This window comes from Littorina saxatilis, linkage group LG12, assembly GCF_037325665.1.
Source record: "Littorina saxatilis isolate snail1 linkage group LG12, US_GU_Lsax_2.0, whole genome shotgun sequence".
In the NCBI taxonomy this organism is placed as follows: domain Eukaryota; kingdom Metazoa; phylum Mollusca; class Gastropoda; order Littorinimorpha; family Littorinidae; genus Littorina; species Littorina saxatilis.
In genome coordinates, this window is record NC_090256.1 from 56243925 (window position 1) to 56271282 (window position 27358).

The 27358-nt window shown below is 44.5% G+C and overlaps 2 protein-coding genes and 1 long non-coding RNA gene across 3 annotated transcripts in view; all 3 read left to right on the forward strand.

The window, feature by feature from the left end:
* Nucleotides 1–27358, forward strand: part of LOC138982336 (myeloperoxidase-like) — a 248792-nt gene that overhangs the window by 33113 nt on the left and 188321 nt on the right. The window lies entirely within an intron of this gene.
* Nucleotides 577–8006, forward strand: LOC138981396 (uncharacterized). Its single transcript, XM_070354310.1, has 2 exons — nt 577–862; nt 1245–8006. Exon 2 carries the CDS (start codon nt 5796–5798, stop codon nt 8004–8006), a length of 2211 nt encoding a protein of 736 aa, XP_070210411.1. The 5' UTR covers nt 577–862; nt 1245–5795.
* LOC138982328 (uncharacterized) lies at nt 13543–25863 on the forward strand. Its single transcript, XR_011460841.1, has 4 exons — nt 13543–13776; nt 15535–15671; nt 17636–17746; nt 21745–25863. It is a non-coding gene; the product is annotated as an uncharacterized lncRNA (long non-coding RNA).

The following is a 27358-nucleotide window of genomic DNA, read 5'->3' on the forward strand; positions in this document are numbered from 1 at the left end:
TGATTTATTTACGTAAACAATATATTATTTAGACTTATATTACATTGTTTATAAACAATCAGCAATGTTTCTAAATAAATCATTATTTACGTAAACAATGAATTATTTACGTAAACAATTCATTGTTTAGGGAAAGCAGTTTTCATTATTTAGGGGAATCAAGAATTGACTTCTAAGCTTCATTTTTTTTCTTTGTGTATATACTATAATTCAATACAAGGTATCTCCAAACATTATATATCAGAAAATGTTCGTAAATTTGCTTATTTTACAAGCTGAAATTGCCGTACGAAAAGAACTGAATGCGAAAACAAACAAAAGGTCAAGGTCATGACCGGGAGTGTTTAGTGTTTGCATTCTCTTCCTTGAAGTTGTTGAAAAAAAGTTTTCCGTCCTAAGTTTTCTGTTCGGTCTCAACAAAAACTTTCTCTTTCCGCAACAGGACCAGGTCCGCCAGACAGAATGCCGCATATATATGGCATCAGCAGCAGCGCGTGAAAAAACTTCCAAAATAGAGCTCTGACGCGATGACGTCACACAGTCGTGTGCAGAGTTGTCCGGCCTTGCCTCAGGCATTCCGGCGGAACTCGCGAGAAGGCAACACGCGAAATCTACACTCCGAATCTCCCGCATTTATCGACATGGTCTCTAGTTGAAGTGTTAAAAATTGCCATAACAGACAAGTAGAGATAGGGACAGAAGATTCTTTTCTGTTTCACTTGTTCTCAACGGAAAGGGTAAAGAGAGGGATTTGACTGCACGAGTCGACGCCGGCGAGAATGGTTGGCACAGCTTCAGCTGAAGAATTTTAACTTTGAATCAACAGCTAGGAAATACCTGTGCTCTGATCATTTTGTCAATGGTAAGTACTCATGCTTTTGTTCACTTGCCTTGTTTAGTCTGTGTTTTATGCAAGCTGTGTTGTGATGGTAGTGTGCGGACAGTCAGTCAGTCCTGCACCGAGTGCAGTCTATGACTGAGCGAGTCAGTCTTACACTTACTCTCATCATGGTTGCCCAAAACCATGACTTGTGAGAATGCCATAATATGTGTGAAATACTTGGATTTGATAATCAGAATTTATTTGAACACTAAATGGTCATTGTTGATACAACTTCATAGTTCAGTTTTAAAGGGTAGATCTGTGTCTAGATTTACTCATTCATTTTGTTTGGGTGACTTATTTTTAAAATAACCCCCAATCCATAATTTACAATACATTTGCCTTTGATTTTTTTCTGCAGGGCAACCATCAACCCTGTGGGAAGTAAACAGTCCGAGCTGGACGCCTACTTTGAAACTTTGGTATGGTGCGAGGACACAGCCTGACAGCCAACAAGGACGGTACCAGAGACTCAAGGAGAGGAAGAAGCTTGTGGGGAATGAGTCAACTCCTTCTCACCCTAATTTAGCAGAGGATGCTGGTGATGGCGATGGTAAAGGTACTTCAGATACAGCAGAACTGGCTGCTCCTCTTCCCGAGAGAGGTGACTGTGGCGGTATTAATTACTGCCAGACTGAAACCTATGACAATTTTGCCTGGATTTCTAATGATGAAGAAAAGCAGCTACGGGATGAACTAAACAGGCTGGTGCTAGAAACTCAGGAACTTAAAGACGAACTTGCCAAGAAAAAAATGACACTTGATTCTTTGAGGGACAATGAATGACGATGCTGTACGATATTTTACTGGGATTTCTAATTTCTTCACACTTGTTACATTATTTGATTTTCTTGCACCGCATTTGCCAACACACTCGCGCAGAGCACTGACACAGTTTCAAGCTCTCATGCTCACATTCATGCATATATACACCCCTGCAACACCTGGCATACATCTTTACTGTGTCAAGAACAACTGCCAGCAAAGTTTTTCACGAGACTGTGCATATCATGTACCACAGACTGCAGCCACTTGTTTTCTGGCCAGACAGGCGAAACATAAAGACAAGTCTACCGCCACAGTTCCTTCCCTATCCATGGAACAGAGTAGTGTCCATTATTCATTTATTGACTGTTTTGAAATATTCATTGAGTGTTGATGCTAGTGCACTCACCTGGTCAAACTACAAGCACAACAATACAATTAAATGCCTAATATCAATTACACCTCAAGGCCATATATTTCTTTTATTTCTAAAGGGTGGGGTGGGCGAACAAGTGACAAGCACATCACTGCAAATAGTAGGTATCTAGACAATATTGTACAAAATGATGTGATTTTGGCTGACAGGGGATTTGACATTAATGAACTAGTGGCTATGAGAGGTGCACTTGTAAGTGAAAATCCCTGCCTTTACAAGAGGGAAGAGTCAGCTTACGAGATAGTCAACACGCAAACTAGCTAATCTGAGAATTCATGTTGAGCGAGTTATCGAGAGTCAACACGCAAACTAGCTAATCTGAGAATTCATGTTGAGCGAGTTATCGGTATTCTTTGTAGAAAGTACAAAATTCTGAACTCTGATATTCCGACTGATCTTTTGTTTGCAAGGGAAGGGGAAGAAGTGGTAAAACTGGACAAAATAGTCACTGTATCATCTGGACTTGTCAATGTTTGTACAGTGAAACCCGGCTACGGCCCGGGAAGACCTTCAATATAGCCGAAACTTCAATATAGGCAATTCTCGGTTATATTGAATTTCCCTCCTTGTTCCTTCAGAAATTCAATATAACCGAACTTTTTTTTCACTATGCGTTCTCATTTCCGTGTCCACACATTGCGTTTGATGTGAGATATATTCCCATTAATCTTTCACCTGTTGGCTGTTGTTCTTCGAGCCTCCTTGCTTTTTTCTGCACACACACACACGGACACACACACGCACACATTCCATATTCCTCAGCTACTTCCTTTCTTTTTTTGCAGCCAGTTTTCAGCTTCTGAATAAGCTCGATTTTTCTTTTAATTGTCAGACTCACCCTTTTTACATTTAGTCAAGTTTTTACTAAATGTTTTAACATAGAGGGGGAATCGAGACGAGGGTCGTGGTGTATGTGTCTGTCTGTCTGTTTGTGCGTGTGTGTGTGTAAAGTGATTCAGAGTGAACTACTGGACCGATCTTTATGAAATTTGACATGAGAGTTCCTGGGTATGATATCCCCGGACGTTTTTTTAAAAAAATTTTTGAGAAATGTCTTTGATTGAAATTTTGGTCAAGCAATCTTCGACGAAGGCCGGACTTTGGTATTGCATTTCAGCTTGGAGGCTTAAAAATTAATTAATGACTTTGGTCATTAAAAATTCGAACATTGTAATGAAAATTATTTTTTTATAAAATGATCCAAATTTACGTTTATCTTAGTCTTCATCATTGTCTGATTCCAAAAACATATAAATATGTTATATTCGGATTAAAATCAAGCTCTAAAAATAAAAAAAATAAAAATTATGATTAAAAATAAATTTCTGAAATCGATTTAAAAACAATTTCATCTTATTCCTTGTCGGTTCCTGATTCCAAAAACATATAGATATGATATGTTTGGATTAAAAACACGCTCAGAAAGTTAAAGCGAAGAGAGGTACAGAAAAGCGTGCTTTGCAGCACAGCAAAACCTCTACCGCACTAAACATGCTCGTTAATTTCACTGCCTTTTGTACGAGCGGCGGACTACGGTCATTGTGAAAAAAATGCAGTGCGTTCAGTTTCATTCTGTGAGTTCGACAGCTTGACTAAATGTTATTTCGCCTTACGCGACTTGTTTGTTTTGCAGCCATTTTTTTGCTAGTTGACAAAGGGAAACTGACTACTCGCATGAACAAGAGAAATTAAGTCGGGGAGATCTACGCACCACAAGACTACATGACGTAGCTGTCAGAGGCCCGCGGCATTGTTAGACTGTAATTGTTATCAGAGACCTCCTGACTCGAAAGTTGATGCTGAACTGGCCTCTCCCCTTCAACTGATTGCGCTGACAGAGGCGTGTCATATCATGCGGCGCCCGCGCAGTCAATGTTCTTAAAAATAAAAAGTTAAACAAATCTTTGGAGCAAACATTTAATATAGCCAGGTAAAAACGTCCCGTGGGCTAAATTTTTGTTTCAATATAGCCGGGATTTTAATATAGCCGACTTCAATGTAGCCAACATTTTTTAACAAAGAAAAAGTAGAGCTTCAGCCGGGACCTGAAAAATTCTTGAATATAGCCGGGATTTTAATAATTATAGCCTACTTCAATATAGCCGGGTTTCACTGTACTGATATCATGTGATTCTTGCTGTGACGCTGCATAAACACAGCCTAGTGAACTGAAGGCATTGTTTAGAGAATATGTTAATTAAACTGTCGTGTATTGTATCTGATTCTGATTCAGGTGTCTCACATGAGCAGTAGCAATAGACTGAATAGTCTTTCTGTTATTATGTTTTCACTGGATGGAATCTTGAATTTGAAGATGAAGGCATTGTTTAAAGAATGTGTTAATTAAACTGTGGTGTATTGTATCTGATTCTGATTCAGATGTCTCACATGTTTATCATGTTTTCACTGGATGGAATCTTGAATTTGAATGTGTATATGATCTGACCTGCTGCTATTTCCTTCCAATTCAAGAGCAGATTTCACTCTTTCTATCACACACACACACACACACACACACACACACACACACACACACACACACACACACACACACACACACACACCACATTAACATACACTTTAAAATCATTTTGCATAAATGTGACATGTATTGACACAACTGACAAAGGTTGAGCTGATTAACCTCAAAATAGCTCTACACAGGAAACAAGATAAGGAGCATTGCAAAATTAAATGGCATACACTTGAAATGCGAGCACACATTTAAACTACCAATAACATGCAACTGCAAGCAACACTGAACGTACCACTACCAGTATTGCAGGTATGAAGCCAAAGTGAAGAGAAGAACACTTTCACTAAATGTTCAAAATGGAAATAACATATATACTGTGGGCATGTGTCATTAACTATTCATTATGATAAATAGACCTGTGCGCTTTTTTTTGCAGAAATAAGTGTGTTCAATTTTGTCATCAAAACAGAACTAGTTGATAATAGAAACGAACTTTCAGTTCCACTGCCAATTGAAACACTGTATTACTTGACTGTACTGATGCAGAACTACGCTGGACCACACACTCTTATTTGTTCCCTAAATCAAGCAGTCAATCTGTGTCACTGGAAACATTGCACGAGGAGAATGAACATATACCTGGCTGAATAAGTTGATAATCAAACTGCTCATGATTCTTTGTTATTCACAGCAGTGGATGTAAAACAACCACAAAATAAGGTCCTGTATGCATTATAATTTATACTTGTAGCACTTGATTAAATTACATATTCTTACTCCGAATCACATAAAAGCATTGACGCAGTCTAACATGCTAAGATCTGAAAAGGCTACCCGTCTTAAAGAATTTTAAAGGGAAGCAACCCAACACAAAAAGTGTAAACACAGGCAAGGTAATGACTGTCTACCCGGGGAGTTACCTCCCATCCAGGGTTACATGACGTCACTTCCCCTGTAAACACCACGTGTAACTCATACGACATTTCAGCCTACACTTGGAAGGTCGTGAAAATTTTGGCTCCGTGAGTGACTGCTTGCAGGTGTTTTTTGGGCACCCACCGGTCACCTAACCCGTCTTTTGGCTTGCCACTACGTTTTTGGTGAGCTCTTTCCAATTTTGTCTTTTTGTTGACAGGAATTTTCATTGTTATTGACAAATTTTCGTCCTTGTTTGGACTTGTTAAAATTTTTGCTCAGTAACTTTGTGTTGTGCTGTGTTTTGCGCGTTAGTCATTATGGCTGATAGCGATAAGAAACGCGGTAAGGGTGATGCCAAGGGCCGGATTAAGGCAAAGTCTTCCTCAGATAAACCTCTGCCTAAAAGTTCTCCGCTCGTTTTGGTTTCTGACAAAGATAAAAACGTACTCTTGTCGGTTCCCATTTCTGCCCCCGTTAGCCTTAATGCTGGGGGGCAGCCTAGCATTCCCGTTACAACTGTGTCTGTGTCAGCTCGCCCGGTCGCAGTTTCTAGCGCGGGGCAAGCTGACATGGTTTCGTCGATTTTGCGTTCGCTGGTTCCAGAAATTCGTACCCTGGTGCGTGACGAATTACACCGAGCCACGCCGGCTCTCAGCGCTCCGCTTTCATCGGCAGTGGGTGGCGTTCACTCCTTGGCATCTTTTGTGTGCCTGTCGGAGACGCCCGCCCGTGATGTTGGTTCACTCTCGTCTTCTACTGCTCTTGCTTGGAGCTCAGACGGTAAGTCGAACTGCTCCGCCGGCTTTCGCGAAGCCACCGGACGCTCTCTTTTGAGCAACAGTTCTTGGTCGCAGGCTCGCTACCTGCAAACTTCCTGCCAGTCAGGATATGCTGCTCCGTCTAGTTCCGATCGTACAGCGAGTAGGGCTATGACGGAGCAAGGGCGGCTTCCGCTTGCGGAAGTCGCGTTTCCGGGTTTTCCCGGAAACGAAGGTCAATCTGGCACACCCACGAAGGTCCCTGCTGGTGTCGACTGTGGACTGGCCTTTCGGCCACCGGGCTTCCGGCCCCAGTCCTCGCAGCAGACGTTTCCGCTGTACGCGGCTCCGTCGGCAGCGCTTCCGGCTCCGCCCGGTTTTCCTAGTCTCTTGCACACTGCTCCTACACGGATGTCAGTGGGTGAGAGACCGGGTACGTCCTTTGAGCTTCCGGGACAGTCTTCACGGCACTTGTCTAGTGCGATGTCGACTTCCGGTTCAGTTCCGGCGGCAATGGTGACAGCGTCTTCCGGCTCTGTGTTTCCTGTTGATCAGGATATGAGCCAGGATGACTTCCGGCTTACCGGTTCTCCGGTTTCCGGTTTTCCTGCACACCATACTGCTGCTGGTTCATTGGACTATGATCGGGACGCTTCGCTCGACTATGCAGACACGCAGTCTGTAGTCAGTGAAGCTGCTCGTTCTGGATTTCCGTCTCAGCTTCGACTGGCGCTTGAGGACGCGGCGGAAGTTACATCCAGATACTTTGCAGAGGGGGCAGTGGCTTTGCCTACGTCGGCTTCTGCCGCTCCCTCCGCGATGGCGGATTTTCGGTACGAGAAGGAGGATGCTTCCCGCTTTCGTTTCGCCGAATCCCCATCAATTGCCTACCAGCTTTCTCAGGTGCTGGCGCGGCCCTCTCCTGCGGGACGGTCGCAGCCGGGCATTGCTGTTCCTCTGCTGGTACCTTACGGACCGGCTCCGGAACTGGCTCGGGCTTGGCTGGCTTCGGATACCCAAGCGTCTTCTTTTGTGCCCACACATCACAAGAAGTTTGCTTTACCGAAGACAGGTCGCTCTTGGCTTGCTCCTTTTGCCCTTCCGCGTGCACCGCTTCCGGTCACGCCGGAGTTGGCTTCGTTGCTGGCAAAGCCTATCAAGAGTGATTCGGGGATTGTTCTTCCCGAACATACCCTCATGGCATCGGAGGAGATTAGTCGTCAGCTTTTAGAGTTGGCTTCGATCTCCGAGACGCTCCTGCGTTCCCTTACCAGGGCTATGACCGAGACGCTGGACCCCTTTGTCCTCGCGGTCGAGCAGGACGCTGATGACATCTCAACTCTTCTTTCGGCTCTGGCTAGAGTCAACGAAGAGCAAATGAGGTTGTCAGCGATGCAGTACGCACATACGGTCATGAGCAGGAGAGATCTTTTTCTGGGTCACTCTCAGTTCACGGACCAGTCCACTTGTGACACACTGCGGGCGTCTCCCATGACAGAGGGCTCTCTGTTTGGCCGTCTGGCGTTCGACGCCAGGAAGACTGAAATACAGATGAACAGGGATTCTCAGTTCTCTGATTTCTCTCTGCAGGCGTTCAAGCAGGCCAAGCCTTCACAGGCTCAGCCCGCTCCGCCTAAACAGCCTCAGGCCTCTGGTTCTTCCAGGCCTGCCGGACAGAAGAAGGCCAGATCGGCTTCTCGTGGCTCGAGAAAAAGATCGGCGCCTGGCAAGGGGCGAGGCGGCTCTGGTAGCAAGCCTCACCCCCAATGAAGTGCTCCCGGTCCCACCACCCCCCCGCCCTCCACTCTGGTGATGGCGGGGGGCCCTTCAAGGGCACTTTCTCACTGGGCGGCCCTAGTGCACAGCCAGTGGATCGTGGGCGTCGTGGGATCGGGCTTTCGTCTGCTTTGGGGCGAAAGAAAGGCACCTCTGTCGCGGCGTCTGCCGGGCTTCAAGCCTCCCTCCTCGCCAGAAGCAAGGTCCGTCCTCCAGGCGGAAATCGTTGCTCTGGTGCAGAAGGGCGCGGTGGAGAGGGTCTTAGACCACACGTCCCTCGGCTTTTACGGGCGGCTGTTTGCCGTCCCAAAGGCCTCGGGGGCGTGGCGTCCCGTCCTGGACCTATCGCATCTCAATACTTTCCTGAGAACGATACGGTTCAAGATGGAGACGCCCGCGTCGGTCAGAGACTCCCTCCGCCCGGGAGACTGGGCGACCTCCATAGACCTGACGGATGCATACTTCCATATTCTGGTGCATCCGTCCGACCGGAAATGGCTCCGTTTCCGGTGGGACGATCAGGTCTACCAGTTCCGCGCTCTGCCTTTCGGGCTGTCTCTCGCACCTTGGGTCTTCACCATGGTCGTGAGACAGTTATGCGCACTGGTGAGGTCGCAGGGTATACGGCTGAGAGCATACCTGGACGATTGGCTGGTTCTGAACCAAAGCCAGTCTGGGTGCTCCAGTCATACCCAGGCGGTTCTTCGTCAAGCCCACCAGCTGGGTTTTTCGATCAACCGGACAAAGTCGGAGTTGGTGCCGTCACAGACGTTCACTTATCTGGGGATGTCTTTCTGCACGGTTACATGGACGGTCCGGCCTTCTCAGAGGAGGGTGGACAAGCTCCAAACCATTATCCGCGCCACTTTGTCTCTCCCGAGGGCTTCCCTCCGGACGCTGGCCTCCATCTTGGGACAGATGGAGTCCATGGCTCTCTTGGTGCCTCTGGGCAGGGTACACAAACGTCCGTTTCAGCTTGCCCTGAAACCGTATGTGGACTCTGCCTGCGTGGACTGGGACGTCCTCATCCCTTTGCAGGGATGGTTCCAGTCAGCGACCCTTCCGTGGTTGGACACGGCATGGGTCTGCAGGGGCGTGCCGATTGTCCTGCCCCCCCCAGACACAGACCTCTTTACGGATGCGTCTCTGATGGGCTGGGGTGCACACACAGACCGACAGACTGCGTCGGGCCTGTGGTCGGCAGAGCAGAGCCATTGGCACATAAACTTGCTGGAGCTAGAGGCCGTGGCCCTGGCTCTGGCGGAGTTTCGGCCCTCCCTTCACGCCAAGCATGTTCGTCTGTTCACAGACAACACGACTGTGGCAGCTTATCTGAACAAGCAGGGAGGGTCACGGTCCCCGTCTCTCTCGGGCAGGACCTGCGAGATTCTGACCTGGTGCTGGCAACACCAGATCACTCTCTCGGCCAGGTACCTCCCGGGGAGTTTGAACACTCTGGCGGACGCGCTCAGTCGCTCCGACAGAGTGCTTCAATCAGAGTGGACGATCACTCACGGGGCACTGCTTCGTCTCTGGGCCCTTGTCCCAAAGCCTCTGGTGGACCTCTTTGCCACCCGCTTTTCGAAGAGGCTGCCGATCTTCGTCTCGCCATTCCCGGACCCCGAGGCTTGGCAGACGGATGCATTGGCCTTTCCGTGGACAAGGCTCCAGGCCTACGCCTTTCCTCCCTTCCAGTTACTCGGCCGAGTGATCCGGAAGGCGGAAATGGAGGGTCCGGATCTTCTCCTGGTTGCGCCCCTGTGGCCCTCACAGGCGTGGTTCCCGGACCTTCTGAGGCTCGCTCACGGCCCACCAATCCCTCTCGCTCTCGCAAGAGGAGAGTTGGTTCAGCCTCGCACCGGCATTCCACACGAGGATCCCTCAATCCTGAAACTTCACGTGTGGAAGTTGTCCGGTCTTCACTGAGGCGTTCCGGTGCTTCTGAGCAGACATTGGACCTGGTGGAACGCTCTCATAGGGCTTCCACTTCGTCGGTGTACTCGTCTCACTGGAAGGCCTGGGCGACCTGGTGTCAGGCCCGTGGTTTGGATGCGCTGGCTCCTCGTTCCATGCACGTCGCGAACCACCTTGCGTTTCTTTCCTCTCAAGGAGCGTCTGCTTCCTCCTTGAGGGTGCGAAGATCCGCCATCGCCGTCACGCTACGGCAGCTGGGACGCTCGATTGACGTCACTGGCGTCATCTCAAGGGTGATCAAGGGCGCTGCTCTCAAAGAGTCCGCTTCTCGTTCTTCCCTCCCGAAGTGGGATCTCTTTCTGGTACTCGAATTTCTTCGTTCCGCAGAATTTGAACCTTTGGCCGCGGCTAGTTTCGCTAGCCTTACGCGCAAAACGCTTTTTCTCCTGCTTGTAGCTACGGCTCGCAGGGGAAGTGAGATTCACGCCCTGTCAGGGGACCCGGCGGACATCTCTAACGAGCCCGACGGCTCTATTAGCTTGCGTTTCCGGCCTAACTTCCTGGCAAAGAATCAGGCCCCTGACCAGGCCTCTCCGCTGGTCTGCGTCAAGCCTTTGACTTCCATTCTGGCTCCCGGAGACCCGGACGCGGTTAATTGCCCGGTCCGAGCTCTTGGCATCTACCTGGCCCGCGCTCAGCCGCTTAGGTCCAAATTTCAAAAGCTTCTGTTCATCTCTATGAACACGTTACGAAATAGGGATATTGCCAAAACCACAATGGCTCGTTGGGTGTCCATGCTCATCAAGCAAGCTTACGTGTGGAGCCTGGAAAACAAAGGGGGGGGGCTGCCTGCCTTCCCCATGGACTCTGCCCGGGCCCATGAAACCAGGGCTTGGGCGTCCTCTTTGGCCGTCCTTCGGTCTCACAAGCTGGACGAAGTCCTACGCACGGCGTACTGGCGTTCCGAGGACGTGTTTCTCAACTATTACCTCAGGGACGTCTCCTCCGTGAGGCAAGATGGCTCTAGAACTTTCCCCGCACTCATAGCAGGGGGTCAGTTCCTCGCAAGGGTTTGAGGTGAGTTTGGATTTTTATTTCATTCCCACCGCCTTGTTGAAGCTATCTGCTTTTATGTGATTCGGAGTAAGAATATGTAATTTAATCGAAAATTTTTAAGTAAATTTTCATTTCATTAATATACTTACCCGAATCACATAGTGTATTCCCTCCCGCCAACCCCGCATATGATTTTTTAGTCTATTAAGTCGTATGAGTTACACGTGGTGTTTACAGGGGAAGTGACGTCATGTAACCCTGGATGGGAGGTAACTCCCCGGGTAGACAGTCATTACCTTGCCTGTGTTTACACTTTTTGTGTTGGGTTGCTTCCCTTTAAAATTCTTTAAGACGGGTAGCCTTTTCAGATCTTAGCATGTTAGACTGCGTCAATGCTTTTATGTGATTCGGGTAAGTATATTAATGATTTTGTATTGTGGTCGGTGATCTGAAATCAAAATGTATGCCTACATCTGTGCATGATTTTATTTTAAGAATAAAATGAAACAAGAATGGAACAATTAATGACTTCTCTGTGAGTGTGATTTAAAACATTACATGCTCTCTTTTCTCTCCCTCTCTACAACTTTACTACTGCCACTTTCTGTGTGTACAATCATACATGTTTGTTTTCCCACACATGAGCAAGCGAGTCTGGCATTGTCACTGTTTCTTGCTGCGTTTCACGGCTGGTGTTTGCAGCTGCTCCTGGTTCACATCCACTGCTTGTAGAGGCTCAGCTTCTCTGTCCAGCCAGTTTCCAACTAGCTCTGGAAGAACTGCGAGTCTGAACACTTTTAAAGCTTTCTCCACACACATTGCCCAAAAATCACAGTCATGCAATACTCGGACAATAACTTTATCCACAGTTGTCCACACCATGAAATCGCAGTAGGAGGAACTGGTCATAAAAATCTGGCACTGTACTTGACTAAAGTATGGGTGGTCTTTGCGCAGACAAAGCACCCCCTCACTGTTAGATTCCAAACAGAAATGGCGATCTGCCACAGCACACTCAACAGCTGACTCCTTGAAGGTGAAGGGACGTGTGTGCAGGTTTCTCCAACTCCGGCCATGCAGGTACAGTGTGCTGACAGTATGTTGCTATCAGAAGTGGCGATCAAATCAAATGAAATCAAATCAAATTTTATTTTACGAGGGTTGTGGCATAAGCAGACCTGGGAACCCATACGATTTCGCCGTATTTTGTACGCATGATTGTCGAGAATACGCTCAGTACGGTCAGTGGGAAAAAATACGACGAGAAAAATTCCTAGACTACTTTTCTTCACAGGCCCATCCTGAAGCCGATCCAGTATTTTGGCACATGATTACGTCGCTATATTAGCCGCCGTCGAAAAAAATATAATCGGTTCGTGTCAATCAATCAAAACAACCAGGCAAACGAAAGTACGGTATTTGGCGAAATCGGCTCCGAGAATAAACAAGTGAAACAAAGAAGAAAAGTGAAAAAGTTTGAAGAAAAATATCACACACACACAATTTGTAACCAACACACACATGTAGTCCCGCCCGGAAAAAGCTTTTTTGGGATGATTTACAACTTTTGCGCACATTTCGAGCAGACGAAAACACAACATGGCGGCTCTCGCTCCTCCAACTATCGCGAGACACATAAAAACGAAATCTCGCGCGCGCGCGAGATCCTGATACATCCGGTGTTTCTCTGTACGCTTGTCACGACGACTTGTTGACAAACGAAGATTCGCGAAAGAAAGAGAAAAGCGCCGAGTCTTGAGTAGAGAGCTAATAAAGTACCGGTAATCGCTAATCGAGCGAAATGAAAATCCGCGGCGACTTCCATTAGGTGAATTACTATTCAAGCTTAGGTAACGTTTTAGCCGCATCTTTTTATAAGCCGCAATGAGATTTTTTTTAAAAAGTCGCGGCTTGTAGTCCCGTCAAATACGGTACAGTTTGTGTCAGTAAAAATTGGAATAAACCATTTGTTTAAAATGTATAGGTAAACTTAATTAACGGTGTGACGGACGCGCATGAGGCATGTTTTAATCATGGATGTGCAAACGCTGTGTGGAGTACGTTCATTTTTTTTAAAATACACCAAGTTTGTTTGAGAATACTCAAAGTGCAAAACAGGGGTTCCCAGGTCTGCATAAGCAATATAAACGAGCTTCTTTTCAACCAGCCCTCGCCCAGAGAGGGACTATTCTAATCTTGAATACATATATATATATATATATATATATATATATATATATATATATATACTTTTAAAATGTCTTGGATCTGGGGACATCTGTAAGTGTGAGAGCGTGGATCTGGGAACATTCTGTGGTTATGGGAACATTAGCATGTTCTCATATCCAAGGTAACCTCAAAATGTAATTTTCGTGTTCAGCTTGACCATTGAGGGGTTTTAACTCGTGTTCCCAAAAGCATTTGAGTTCTGACTTGGTTGTCCCCCTTCCCTTGCTACAGATCTCTGCATCGTCAAACAATCTCTTCTGAGCTTTTAGCATTCTTGTGCTTACGACACTAAAAAAAAAAAAAAAATATCTCTCTCTCTTTTTTTTTTTAACATTGCTGTGTAAAATAAAACTGTAAAATAACTATTTTACAGGTTTATTTCACAAGTTTATCTTATATTTTCTGAACATTTGGAAATAATTGCTTTACCTCAGTGAAATATTTATTATTGTTTAGAGCGTAAGCGATAAGCGATCCGGGCCTTTTCAAGAAATCTGAACAATGAACATGGTCGCTGCATGGGATTTTTTTCCCTTTCGTACAATCAGGCACACCACTCGTACAGGTAAGCCTTAGATTTTATGTAGCGCACTTTATAAGAACAGTGTTATATCTATTTATTTGAGTTAGGCATTGAAGATTTGAGAGGGCTTCTTCGCATCGAAGGAGTCTCTTCTGAGTGGGAATTCCGCTGTGAATTGATAGTTCTGGTCAATGGCTGTCTAATCGGCCCTCGAAGGCAATCACTGAAGTGAAGTGCACCGGGAGTGACTATTGCAACGACTGTCGTGTCCAGCGTTGTGTTTGTCAATGAGGTTCTTGAAAGCATTTGTACTGGGAGCCCGTTTAATGTTAGTTGTTAGTTTGTTCCAGTCATTTGTAACTCTATAGCTGAAAGCAAATTTTCTTGTATTGTTATTATCATGTCTTTCTTTTTGTATTTTGTCAGTACTGTTACGTGTTACAACAATGTTAGTCTGCGGTGATTTAAAAAAGAAATCTTTGTTAGTGTCATCAATGTCGTTAAATATTATATACGCTTGTATTAGGTCCCCTCTCTTTCTTCTTGCCTTTAGTGTAGGCAAAGTCAAGTATCTTAGTCTCTCTTCATATGTGTAGTCTTTTATTTCGTAAATCAGTTTAGTAGCTCTTCTTTGGACTCTTGCGATTGATGTTGATTGGCGTACTAGTCTCGGAAACCAGGCAGGATTGCCGTATTCTAGATGAGGTCGTACTAGTGTACACTCCACTCTCTGTTCCAGGAGGCTGTTCTCTGAAAATCCACCAGTACCTAGGAATGGCAGTGACACTGTACTCTAGGACCAACACAGCTAGTGTTTCAAATGTTACCTTTTTGTTTCAGGAGTCCTTGAATATTCTAGTCATTTTTCCCCATTTATTTTAAGTTCATATCATATTTGACAAATAGGTGGCGTGATCTAACCATGTTTACCTGGTTGATTCTGACGGTTGGCAGTTTAAGTTTCTGGCAATTGCCAAAGTTGAACGTTTATTGTCATTAAATGGCAAAATTAATTTGAAGTCACGTTATAACTTATTGTGGAAAATCAGCTCCCTCTCTCTCTCTTTCCCCTCCCACACTCACACACAAACACACACACATGCGTGTGTGCTGACACAAATTTGTGATTTACTTTAAAATTAACAAGGGTGCCGCGGTCAATTGTAGACGGTAAGACCTATTACTTTTTTAAAGCCAGGACATTTGGACCTATTGATTTCTTACGGTCAGGTCCAAATGACCTATTGTCCTCTAACGCTGGCAGCAACACTGATGTAGATGAAATATTCATGAGGACGTCCCTCTGCAATATTATCCCAGCTATCTAAATAGACTGGAAGAACAAAAAGTGATTGCATGGAGACCTGATCAGAAATAGAGGGTTATAACTGACATTTATCTGCAATTAAATTGCTTTAAACTGACGGTTGCCAAATTGGGTTGTGAGTGAAGCGTAGCTCTGGCTTGTCACTCACTTCCACTACACATAAATGCGCGCAAGGATTTAGTTCTTCAAACATTTCTGCTTTCTGTAGCTATGCAGGGTTTGTGGATGTGGAACGTGGGAATATTACAGTTTGGAAGGTGAGGATTCTGATAGACTCGATGCAAATTGTCCGAACTATAGCTATGGCGTGCCCCTTTAATAGCTCATAATGATTAGCCAAATATGGAAAGGCAAAACTAGATTCAAGTAGCTGAAAATTGAAACACGAATGGCGGCTTGATTGAAACTTTACGAAATGGAAATCCTGTGTTTTCCAACACATGAATGCACAAATCAGTGTTTTGGGTCTACAGAACACGACAAATCCCGTCCAAGTCCACTTCAACACAACTTCACAAGCCCATGTCTTCAGAACTTCGCAATTCCATGTGTATACGAGACCACGAAAGTCACACATTGGCTGGATTCATGTCCTGACGACATATCTGTGGTAAGTTTAAAGGCTGTCTCCATGGTAAAAAAAAATACTGAAATAACCATTTGTTTCTCTTTCTTCTTTCAATTTAATGACTTATGCGCTAGAGTTCGTATTCAATATGTTCCAGTGAAGATAATGACTCACTTTTCTAACCCGTATTCTCAAAAGCTCGGGAGAAAACGAAAGAAAATAATGTCCCTCTCCGGAAGTGACGTGTGGCTGGTGGCTTGATTCGGCCTTCCGCCATTTTGACAGAGATGGGAGAGTGAACCACAGCTTCGCGTAACAATCTGAACACGCATGCCGCATCAAGTTGTCAATAGACAACCACTGATGTTGATAAAGTAAGAGATCTGTCTTACATAATTGAGTTTCGGCGCTGTTTGGTTGCAAAGAAATGTGCGCAGTCTATATCACAAGTAGGTTTGGAAAGTGCATTTTCCGATGATATCGACGCAGCTAAGTATCAGGATCAGGAATATTGCGTCGCGGAACCTTTCAGATTATGACGCAATGTTGGCAAGAGAGCGCCTCGCCTAGCCCTACTTAAAACGATTTAAAACCTATCATTTTGGAATTTGTTCTCTTCCATAAAAAGTCTGAAGTCCATTGCTACTAAATTAAATAGCCTCTGGACTTATTTGAAAAATACACCCTTTCCTAATAGTTTTCTTAGTGCTGGCAATCAATAGTACTAGTAATGAGAGGGATGCACGACTCGTACCCTTTGATGACAGTGAGGGGCGACATTTGTATTGTTGTAGGCTATAATACAAATGTCGCCCCTCACTGTCATTAGGGCTAAATGTCACTTTTGTTAACTCCTTCATGATACGAACCCACCTTACTGTCACGGGACGCAGGGGTGGCCACATTTTTGTCAATTCAGCTTTCCCCGGGTATGTAACATGTCATTTTTAACTTACCCGCACAAAAATCAGGTTACCCACAATCTGAATGCAAAAACTCGTCCCCACCCCTACACACAGTCATGGAGTTGCGCTCACGCACACTCCACTGTCGAAATCTAACCAAGGAAATTCGTCCTTCCATTCTGGCAAAAACCTTCTGACACGTTTTGATCTGTCGCAGTGTCGATTCTAGACTGCGCATTCCCGCAAATATGAAAGAAATCCCGCAAAAATAAAATTTGGATGCGCGCCTTTTCACGCAAAGAAATACCAATTCCCGCATTTTCAAACATCTTGTGCATGCGCGATATAATAAATATAATTTCGTCAAACAGCCCAGCGTTGCAGATCGTAAGCGCTTGCAATCTTTTTGAGACAAGTGAGGCCCTGACAAGGATGTTTACATTTACCTATGTTTTCAAAAGTTACATTTTCCCTAAACATCCTTATCAGGGCCTCACTTGTCTCAAAAAGATTCACTTTTTCTCCCACAAGTCTTTGCTTCCCTTTGTGGTCACTTCCTGTTTTACATTCAAAATGGCCACCACGATAAGTGAAAGCGTGGATTTTTTCAAGAATGGAGACCCATGTGCAAATCAGCTTGACGACAAGTTGCCAAGTGAGGCAAAACATCCAAATAAATGGTCTTGGAAGTGGATGAAGGAGTTAGATTCTCAAAAAAGATAATGGAGTTTATGATTAAGAAGTTTCTGTTGTGCATGCAACGATGAAATTACATACACCTGACTTCACTCTTCAGGCAAGAAAGCCATCAGGAACCATACGTTGGTTCTCTCTCTCTCTCTCTCTCTCTCTCTCTCTCTCTCTCTCTCTCTCTCTCTCTCTCTCTCTCTCTCTCTCTCTCTCTCTCTCTCTTTGAAGTCTCTCTCTCTCTCTCTCTCTCTCTCTCTTTGAAGTCGTGGGGGCAATGACGGCCTCCGGGATGCCACAGATTCCATCCTCCCCCAGCCTAGAGACTGGGACTTTTTGTTCTTATTTACGATAGAGTGACATAAATCAATAATTAGCAAAGATTCTATAATTTTAAACTAATCTTTGTTTCAGTTGGTCATGGTGATTTGGGCAATGACAACACCGGCATCGTGGGTGATTTGGGCAGCGATGACCCCTCCGTCAAGGATTGCGACGTGACGAGCACACATGCAGAACCGCTTGGTATGTTTATACCGCCACCATCATAAGTGACGGTTTCTGAGACTTCCACTACTCGTGCAGAACTTCTGATTGGAGAAACTCGAGGTCAAAGCTTGTTCCCAAATGTTCTTATTATTATTTCACATTGCTCAACATCCAGTTAGCAACACAGGCTAGATGTTAAGCAACGTGAAATAATAATAACACATTTTGGGACAAACTTTGACCTGTAGTTTCTCCAATCAGAAGCTTCTGCACGAGTAATGGAAGTCGCAGAAACCGCCACAATATTATTTAAATTTTATTTATATATAGATGCTACATGTCGGGTTCATCTACGGGGCTAGTGACAGACCGCCAATGATGTTTTTTGTTGTTTTTTAGTTGGCAGCATGGGGATATCTTGAGAAGGCTCTCCGTAGTCGGCTAGACGTTAAGCAATGCTAATAATAATAATAATAGCACTTGAGCAAAGAGCTAAAACATTTCGAGGTACGGTAGAGTGTTTGACATAAATAATAATAATAATACGAATATTTATAACGCGCACATATCTCCCCAACAGGCGACTCAAGGCGCACATACACTCATTCACACACACGGAGACTTAAAGTCACCAACACACACACACCAGCAACCATTAAAATATGTACAGTTATTCAAGGTGGGATGGACAATGATAATGGACAACAGGAGGGGGGAACATGTACACAGGGAGATAGTGATCAAGGGGGAGGTCGTAGAGAAGGTAGAGCAGTATAGGTATTTGGGGGTGATTATAGACAATAAGTTGACATGGAAACCAAACTCTGATGCCCTTGTGAAGAAACTCCACTCTCGCCTGTACTTTTTGAGAAAACTCAGGTCTTTTAACATCTGCAGACAAGAAATCCTTCAGATGTTTTACACTTCAACGTGCAATAGTGTGTTGTACTTTGGCTCCGTGTGTTGGGGTGGCAACATCAACAAGCAAGACAGGGATAGATTAGATAAATTCATCAGGAAAGCAAGTGGGGTGGTTGGGAGGAAGCAGGACAATTTCACATCAACACATGAACGACGACTGACTGACAAGGTACAGAAGATTTTGGCTGACGACTCGCACCCACTCAGACCGGAATTTGACAGTAGACGGACAGACAGGAGCAACAGATTCAGACAACCAACCGCAAGATCCACACGCTACAGAAATTCGTTCATTCCATCTGCAATTCACATCTTCAATTCTCAGGTGGGGCGGTAGATGCTGGTGTTGTCGCTCTGATGCACGGGGTCAGTGTTCTGTATTGTTTCAGTATTGTTGATTTTGTTTTGCATGATTATATACTCTTATTCTACTCTCTTAAACAATATGTGATAACCGGCAAGGTGCTGACTTTCTTTTGTGCATTGTTGATGGTGAATGCATGTTAATTTATTTTTAATATACTTTCTTATGTGATAACCAATGTGCTATATTTTCTCAGGACAAAGAACAAATGTTTATTTTGAATGTTTTATGTATGTTATTATTACGGACACAAACGCTCAGCAATGTAATTTCTCTTTTAGAGATTAATAAAGTTATTGTATTGTATTGTATTGTATTGGGGTGGGCAGTGTAGAATGCATGGATTATGTGGAAAAAAGGAATGTCTTGAGTGCAGATTTGAATGATTCGAGGGACTGTTGTTGACGGAGGGGGAGAGGTAGTGTGTTCCATTGGCTAGGTGCTTGGAAAGAAAATGAGCGTTGACCTGCTGTTTTGAGTTTGGTGTGGGGGATGTTGAGCTTGAGGGAGTCGGCAGATGATCTGAGTGCTCGTGAAGGGACATAGAGAGAGAGAGAGTCGGAGAGATAGGCAGGGGCGAGACCATGGAGGCATTTGTAGGTGAGAGTGTTGATTTTGTATGTGATACGGGCAGGAACGGGCAACCAGTGGAGCTGATTTAGGAGGGGGGTGATATGATCTCCCTTTTTCTTTCGTAAGGCAAGACGGGCAGAGCTATTTTGAATGCGTTGGAGACGAGAGATAGAAGAAGAGGGAAGACCCGCCAAGAGAGAGTTACAATAGTCAAGACGTGAGAGAATGGTGGACGTGACCAGTTTGGCGGTAGCATCTGTGGTGAGGTACTTGCGGATAGTGGCGATGCGGCGGAGTTGGAAGTAGCAGGTGCGAGAGACAGAAGAGATGTGTTGTTTCATGGAAAGGGTGTTGTCTAGAGTGACTCCGAGGTTTTTGACAGCAGAAGACAGAGGGACAGAAGAGTCAGAGAGTTGAAGAGAGTCGGAAGTGGCTTTGGAGAGTTTGGATGTAGTGCCTACTAGGATAGCTTCAGTTTTGTTGCTATTGAGCTGAAGTTTGATTTCTGTCATCCAATTCTGCACGTCAGTGATAGTGTCAGAGATAGAGGAAAGAAGAGATTCAGACTGGTCAGGGGAAGAGCTGTTGTGAAGTTGAGAGTCGTCGGCAAAAGAGTGGTGGAGAACGTTGTGTCGGTCAAGGATGTGGTCAAGAGGTTGAGTGTAGAGAGTAATTAGTACAGGCCCAAGGACTGAGCCCTGAGGGACTCCGCACTCAAGCCTGATGGGGTCAGAGTTCAGTTTGTCAATCGAAACAGTCTGGTAGCGGTCGGTGAAATAAGAAGAGAACCAAGAAAGAGCTGTGCTATGGATACCAAAGGTGTACTGAAGGCGTTGAAGGAGGATGTTGTGGTCGACTGTGTCAAAGGCCGCTGATAGATCAAGTAGAGCGACGGCAGAGATTTCAGCTTGGTCAGTGGCAAGGAGGAGATCAGTAGTGATTTTGAGAAGGGCAGTTTCGGTGGAGTGGTGAGGACGATAGGCAGATTGAAGCGGAGAGAGAAGATTGTTGCAAAGAAGGTGAGAGTTGAGTTGTTTTAGGACGACTCTTTCAAGGAGTTTGGAGATGAAGGAAAGGTTTGAGACAGGGCGGTAGTTGCTGAGAGTGTTTGGGTCGAGCGATGGTTTCTTCAGTAGATGTTTGACAATAGCAGTCTTAAAGGAGTTGGGGACAGTGCCTGTTTGCAGAGAAGTGTTGATGATTTTGAGAATAGAAGGGAGGAGTTCAGGAAGACAGTCAGAGTAGAGTTGTGTGGGAAGAGGGTCAAGGTCACAGGTTTTCAAGGTCATTTCTTTGAGGACTTTCTCCAGGTCAGTGAGAGTGAGAGGCTGAAAGTGTGTGAAGGGAGTGCCTGTAAATGCAGGAGAAGTTTCAGAGTTTTGGTGTGGGATTTTGTCTAGTTTGTCACGGATGGTTTGGATCTTGTTATGGAAGTAATCAGAGAAAGCTTGCGACAGTTTGGAGGGGTCGATGTTGTTGGGCAAGGGAGAAGCAGAAGAGCAGCCAACAAGGTCATTCACTGTGGAGAAGAGTGTTTTGGCAGAGGTTGTTTCACAGATTTTGGTGCTGTAGTGCGATTGTTTGGCGTCTGCGATGAGTGTCTGAGCATGTTCCATTTGCTTGTTGTAAATCTGTCTGTCAACTACCAGCTTTGAGGTTCGCAACTTCCTCTCTGCTCGGCGACGCAACTGTTTTGTATACTTAACTTCAGCTGTGATCGAGGGTGCAGAAGGCCAATCTACGATGAGTTTGGTTTTTGCGGGTGCATGTTCGTCAAGAAGTGTGCTGAGAGTGGAGTCGTAATGACGTACAGGGTCTGAGGATACCGGAGGATCAAGCAGTCGGCGGGCTGCTTCTGCGCGAAATGTGTCAGTGTTAACTTCTTTGAGGTTACGGCGGACTACGCGCTTTTTCTGTTTGGATGGTTTGGCCATCTTAAGAGAGAACAAAACTGCAGAATGATCGGATCTGAGGTAGTCATTCAGCAGGATGTCGTACACCAGGTCAGTGGACTCGTGGGTGACAATCCAGTCAATGATGTGTGTTTTGCGTGTGGGAGCGTCTACATGCTGTTTGAGGTCGTGACAGTCAAGAAGGTCCATCGTCTGTCTTGTGTCGGTGTTATAAATCAACAATAAGCAAAGATTCTATAATTTTAAACTAATCTTTGTTTCAGTTGGTCATGGTGATTTGGGCAATGACAACACCGGCATCGTGGGTGATTTGGGCAATGACGACACTGGCATCGTGGGTGATTTGGGCAATGAAGACACTGGCATCGTGGGTGATTTGGGCAATGACGACACTGGCATCGTGGGTGATTTGGGCAATGACGACACCGGCATCGTGGGTGATTTGGGCAATGACGACACCGGCATCGTGGCTGATTTGGGCAATGACGACACCGGCATCGTGGGTGATTTGGGCAATGACAACACCGGCATCGTGGGTGATTTGGGGAGCGATGACTCCTCCGTCAAGGATTGCGACTACACATGTCGCACACATGCAGAACCGCTTGGTATGTTTATACCGCCACCATCATATGTGACGGTTTCTGCGACTTCCATTACTCGTGCAGAATCTTCTGATTGGAGAAATTCGAGTTCAAAGTTTGTTTAAAAAAAATATGTTATTTTACATTGCTCAACGTCAAGTTAGCAACATTTTGGTACATACTTTGACCTCTAGTTTCTCCAATCAGACGCTTCTGCGCGAGTAATGGAAGTCGCAGAAACCGCCACAATATTATTTAAATTTTATTTATATATAGATGCTACATGTCGGGTTCTAGTGGACATACTCTTATAATATCTAAATACTTTTGCTACTACTAATAACATGCATTGTTTATTACCTAATTAAAGGCTCCCGCAGTGGGGCACTGCGGTTAAGAAATTAAAGGCCCCTCCTGTTTTTGGAACCGCAGGAGCTTTCTAGTTTGCTGTTAGGTAGATTTTTGGTTCCTCTTTCCTGTCATGCTCTCTTTTTCTTCATGAATTCTTTTCTTTTTTCTGCCTTAATCTTGCTCATTCACCTGTATTTTTTCCAAAAATCTCTTCTCTTGCCGCTTGTCTCGCGATTCATGTATAGTTTAATCTGTTAGTGTTCTGATGTAAGTCCAGCAGTAGATAGGTTAAGCCTATTTTAACATACTGGAAACTGGTAATCTTCCAGTAGGTATTAATTTAGTTTTACTAAAGCCTGCTGGGACACAAGTAATGGGTTAGTGCATTTGTAAACAGGAATCGCTTGACAAGTGGCCCCCTTCATCCCCCCCTTCCTCGTCCTGATATGGCTCTGCGTAGTCGGCTGGACGTTAAGCAAAAAATAAACAAACAAAAAAAAATAATTAAAGGCAGAGGTCGACAAAGCTCATGAAGACAAGCGTAAATTCAAGCTGGTCTCATGCTGAAATACAAACTTTAATAAATGGTTTTGGGCATCTCCTTCAAAAAGGCATGTATCCGTCAGGGAAGATAATTCAAGCCGCAATTAACCAAAATACTTGTCTCAACAATAGAACATGTATGAATGTGCGAGCAAAGCTTCAGCACTAAATGAAGACACGGTTTTAAGATGGACTAGCTGAAGTTGTGGGCAAAGACAGCATGTTGTTGCTTTTTGGCGAAAGCTTACTGAAGAAATATGGACCAGCTAGAAAAAATGACATAGCACAGAGATTGAGACAACTTGCTGGCCTGTTGGTGCAATATGTAGAGCAAACCTATTCATTACATCTTACCATATAACAGTGGCACAGGCACGGTTGGCCTAGTGGTAAGGCGTCCGCCCCGTGATCGGGAGGTCGTGGGTTCGAACCCCGGCCAGGTCATACCTAAGACTTTAAAATTGGCAATCTAGTGGCTGCTCCGCCTGGCGTCAGGCATTATGGGGTTAGTGCTAGGACTGGTTGGTCCGGTGTCAGAAGAATGTGACTGGGTGAGACATGAAGCCTGTGCTGCGACTTCTGTCTTGTGTGCTGCGACTTCTGTCTTGTGTGTGGCGCACGTTATATGTCAAACCAGCACCGCCCTGATATGGCCCTTCGTGGTCGGCTGGGCGTTAAGCAAAAAAAAACCACAATATAACAGGGGCTCATTTTGAAATTGAGGTTGTCAAGAGGAATGTAATCGGACATTTTTCAAACTAATCGGACCATCGATGCAAACTGCACGCACTCGCACAAATAAATGAAATCTACACACAGCAACACCGACAGCTTTAAATGATTTTAATGTCATTAAAACGGTTTAAACCCAAATAAAATTGAATGAAATCTCACAGATAAATTTACAATGACTATCTGTCTTGCTTGAAGAAAAGAAAAAAACGAAAAGGGAGTGGAACACGGCAACACACATTCTGAGTCACTCCAGGAGCTTCAACAGAAACACAGGTGACGATCGCGGAATGTTGATGTTGAGAACGTCTGACGCATGCAGTATGCGTGCGGTAGCTATTTTCCGCGAAACCCTGCGGAACCCCGGGGGTACCCCGCGAAACCCCGCTTCGGCTTCCGTAATAAGAAAACATTTTGTACCGGTGTCTTAGAGTTTAATAGCTGACAAGGAAATTGAGTAACAAAATAGCGATAAGTCCGACCCCGAAATGAGACCCTGATGTAATACTATTATTTGCTGGGCTATACAAGTTATGTAGGTATGCATGCATGACCCTGGGTCTTGCTGTATGACTGGGAATTGCAGATATGTTCTTCAAAAGATTATGCCGTGTCTGAAGCATCAATATAAACGCTTATAGCTCACAGCTGAAAAGAACACTTCCTTACTAGTACGAAACCAAATGACAAACTATCAATTTGAATACAACACAGCTTCATAAGAACTGCTCAAACAAGGACCAATAAAAGAGAAAACTGAAGACCGTGGCCTTAATCTTACAAGTTTGAAGTTAAAACAAGTTTTGCAAACAATACATGTGAAAGAATGTTGTTATGCCTGAATATTAAAAAAAATTAGTTAGTGTTCCCAGAAACTTGAAATTTGGCATTGTTGTTTATATGTCGACCTAGTACCCAAATATATATAGACATTCTGGAAAACGTTATTTGTTTAGGAATATGGGGAACGTGGATATGGGGACCTTATTAATATTATGTTTTCACATATATATTTAAATCCTAAACAAATAACGTTTTCCAGAATGTCTATATATATTTGGGTACTAGGTCGACATATAAACCACAGTGCGAAATTTCAACTTTCTGGATGTTCTATGTACCATTGTTAAATATCTAGTTATAAGTTCTTTTTTAGTTATACTTTTAAAACGACAAGACATGAACATGTATGTCCTTTTTTTTAATTTTTTTTTTATTGTTGTTATGTTTGTTTGTTTGTGTGTGTGTTGATCGATTTAATTTTTTTTTAAAGTTAGTGTTCCCAGAAACTTGTATTATATATATAATAAAAGTTTCTGGGAACACTAACTAATTTTTTTAATATTCAGGCATAACAACATTCTGTCACATGTATTGCTTGCAAAACTTGTTTTAACTTCAAACTTGTAAGATTAAGGCCACGGTCTTCAGTTTTCTCTTTTATTGGTCCTTGTTTGAGCAGTTCTTATGAAGCTAACTCTGACACCAGCCGGTTATTTGGGAACTCGTTTTCAACTGCTTGCAGAAAGTTGAAATTTGTCATTGTGGTTTATATGTCGACTTAGTACCCAAATATAAAAAGACATTCTGGAAAATGTTATTTGTAGGATTTAAATATATATATATATGAAAACATAATAAGGTCCCCATATCCACGTTCCCAAAAAGCTTGTCTGAATATAATAATATATATAATAAATGTTTCTGGGAACACTAACTTTTTTTTTAATATTCAGGCATAACAACATTCTTTCACATGTTTTGTTTGCAAAACTTGTTTTAACTTCAAACCTGTAAGATTAAGGCCACGGTCTTCAGTTTTCTCTTTTATTGGTCCTTGTTTGAGCAGTTCTTATGAAGCTGTTTTGTATTCAAATTGATAGTTTGTCATTTGGTTTCGTACTAGTAAGGAAGTGTTCTTTTCAGCTGTGAGCTATAAGCGTTTATATTGATGCTTCAGACACGGCATAATCTTTTGAAGAACATATCTGCAATTCCCAGTCATACAGCAAGACAAAAATTGGCTCTTTGCAGTCTGCTGGGCTATACGCGATATGTTATGTATGTATGCATGGCCCTGGGTCTTGCTGTACGACCCTGGGTCTTGCTGTACGACCCTGGGTCTTGCTGTACGACCCTGGGTCTTGCTGTACGGCCCTGGGTCTTGCTGTACGACCCTGGGTCTTGCTGTACGACCCTGGGTCTTGCTGTACGGCCCTGGGTCTTGCTGTACGGCCCTGGGTCTTGCTGTACGGCCCTGGGTCTTGCTGTACGACCCTGGGTCTTGCTGTACGACCCTGGGTCTTGCTGTACGGCCCTGGGTCTTGCTGTACGGCCCTGGGTCTTGCTGTACGACCCTGGGTCTTGCTGTACGACCCTGGATCTTGCTGTACGACCCTGGGTCTTGCTGTATGACCATGGGTTTTCATGTCACGTACGACATACAAATCACGATGTTCAAAGTTTTGACGAATTGAGTGTGACTACGATTCGTAAAACTTGAAATAGGAAGGTGTTATTGCTGTGTTTGATTGGTCGATCTTTGTTTAATGACAAAACAATTAATAATGCCAAGATTTTTAATGTGTACATAGTTCCTTTTCAGCTTGTGATTTATAACTCGTTGTGACAAGTTAAAGTTTGTGTAAGCCCTTAATAGACTCTTTGCAGTCCGCTGGGCTATACGCATTATGTATGTATGCATGACTCTGGGGATTGCTGTATGACCCTGGATCTTGCTGTATGACCCTCAATCTTGCTGTATGTCCCTCGGTCTTGCTGTATGACCCTCGGTCTTGATCAACAATGATCTGCATTTTTACTCAATATTTTCCACAAAGTACTGGGATCCTTGTATTTCTATCTACTCTGCTTTAATCTTGCTAAGACAATTATGTTGAGACGTCATAAATCAGTACTGGTATATTCTCGGAATTGCGGTCTGGTACCCTGTGATATCGGTTTGAAAACTAGGGAAGGAGGCGATGTGAAGTGCCTTTAGTCGCTGCTGTCACAGTGGGGAGATTGCTAATTGGAGAAATGATTGCATGCAGAAAACGTGGTGATTATGATCCCACGTGACATTTTTACCGCCTTTCATTGTGTAAAAATAGCTTAAACGACAAAACAATTAATAATGCCAAGATTTTTAATGTGTACATAGTTCCTTTTCAACTTGTGATTTATAACTTGTTGTGACAAGTTAAAGTTTGTGTGGGCCCTTAATAGGCTCTTTGCGGTCTGCTGTAGGACCCTGTGTCTTGCTGTATGACCCTGTGTCTTGCTGTAGGACCCTGTGTCTTTCTGTAGGACCCTGTGTCTTGCTGTATGACCCTGTGTCTTGCTGTATGACCCTGTGTCTTGCTGTATGACACTGTGTCTTGCTGTATGACCCTGTGTTTTGCTGTAGGACCCTGTGTCTTGCTGTAGGACCCTGTGTCTTGCTGTAGGACCCTGTGTCGTAATGTATGACCCTGTGTCTTGCTGTACGACCCTATGTCTTGCTGTACGACCCTGTGTCTTGCTGTAGGACCCTGTGTCTTGTTGTATGACCCTGTGTCTTGTTGTAGGACCCTGTGTCTTGCTGTAGGACCCTGTGTCTTGCTGTAGGACCCTGTGTCTTGCTGTAGGACCCTGTGTCTTGCTGTATGACCCTGGGTCTTGCTGT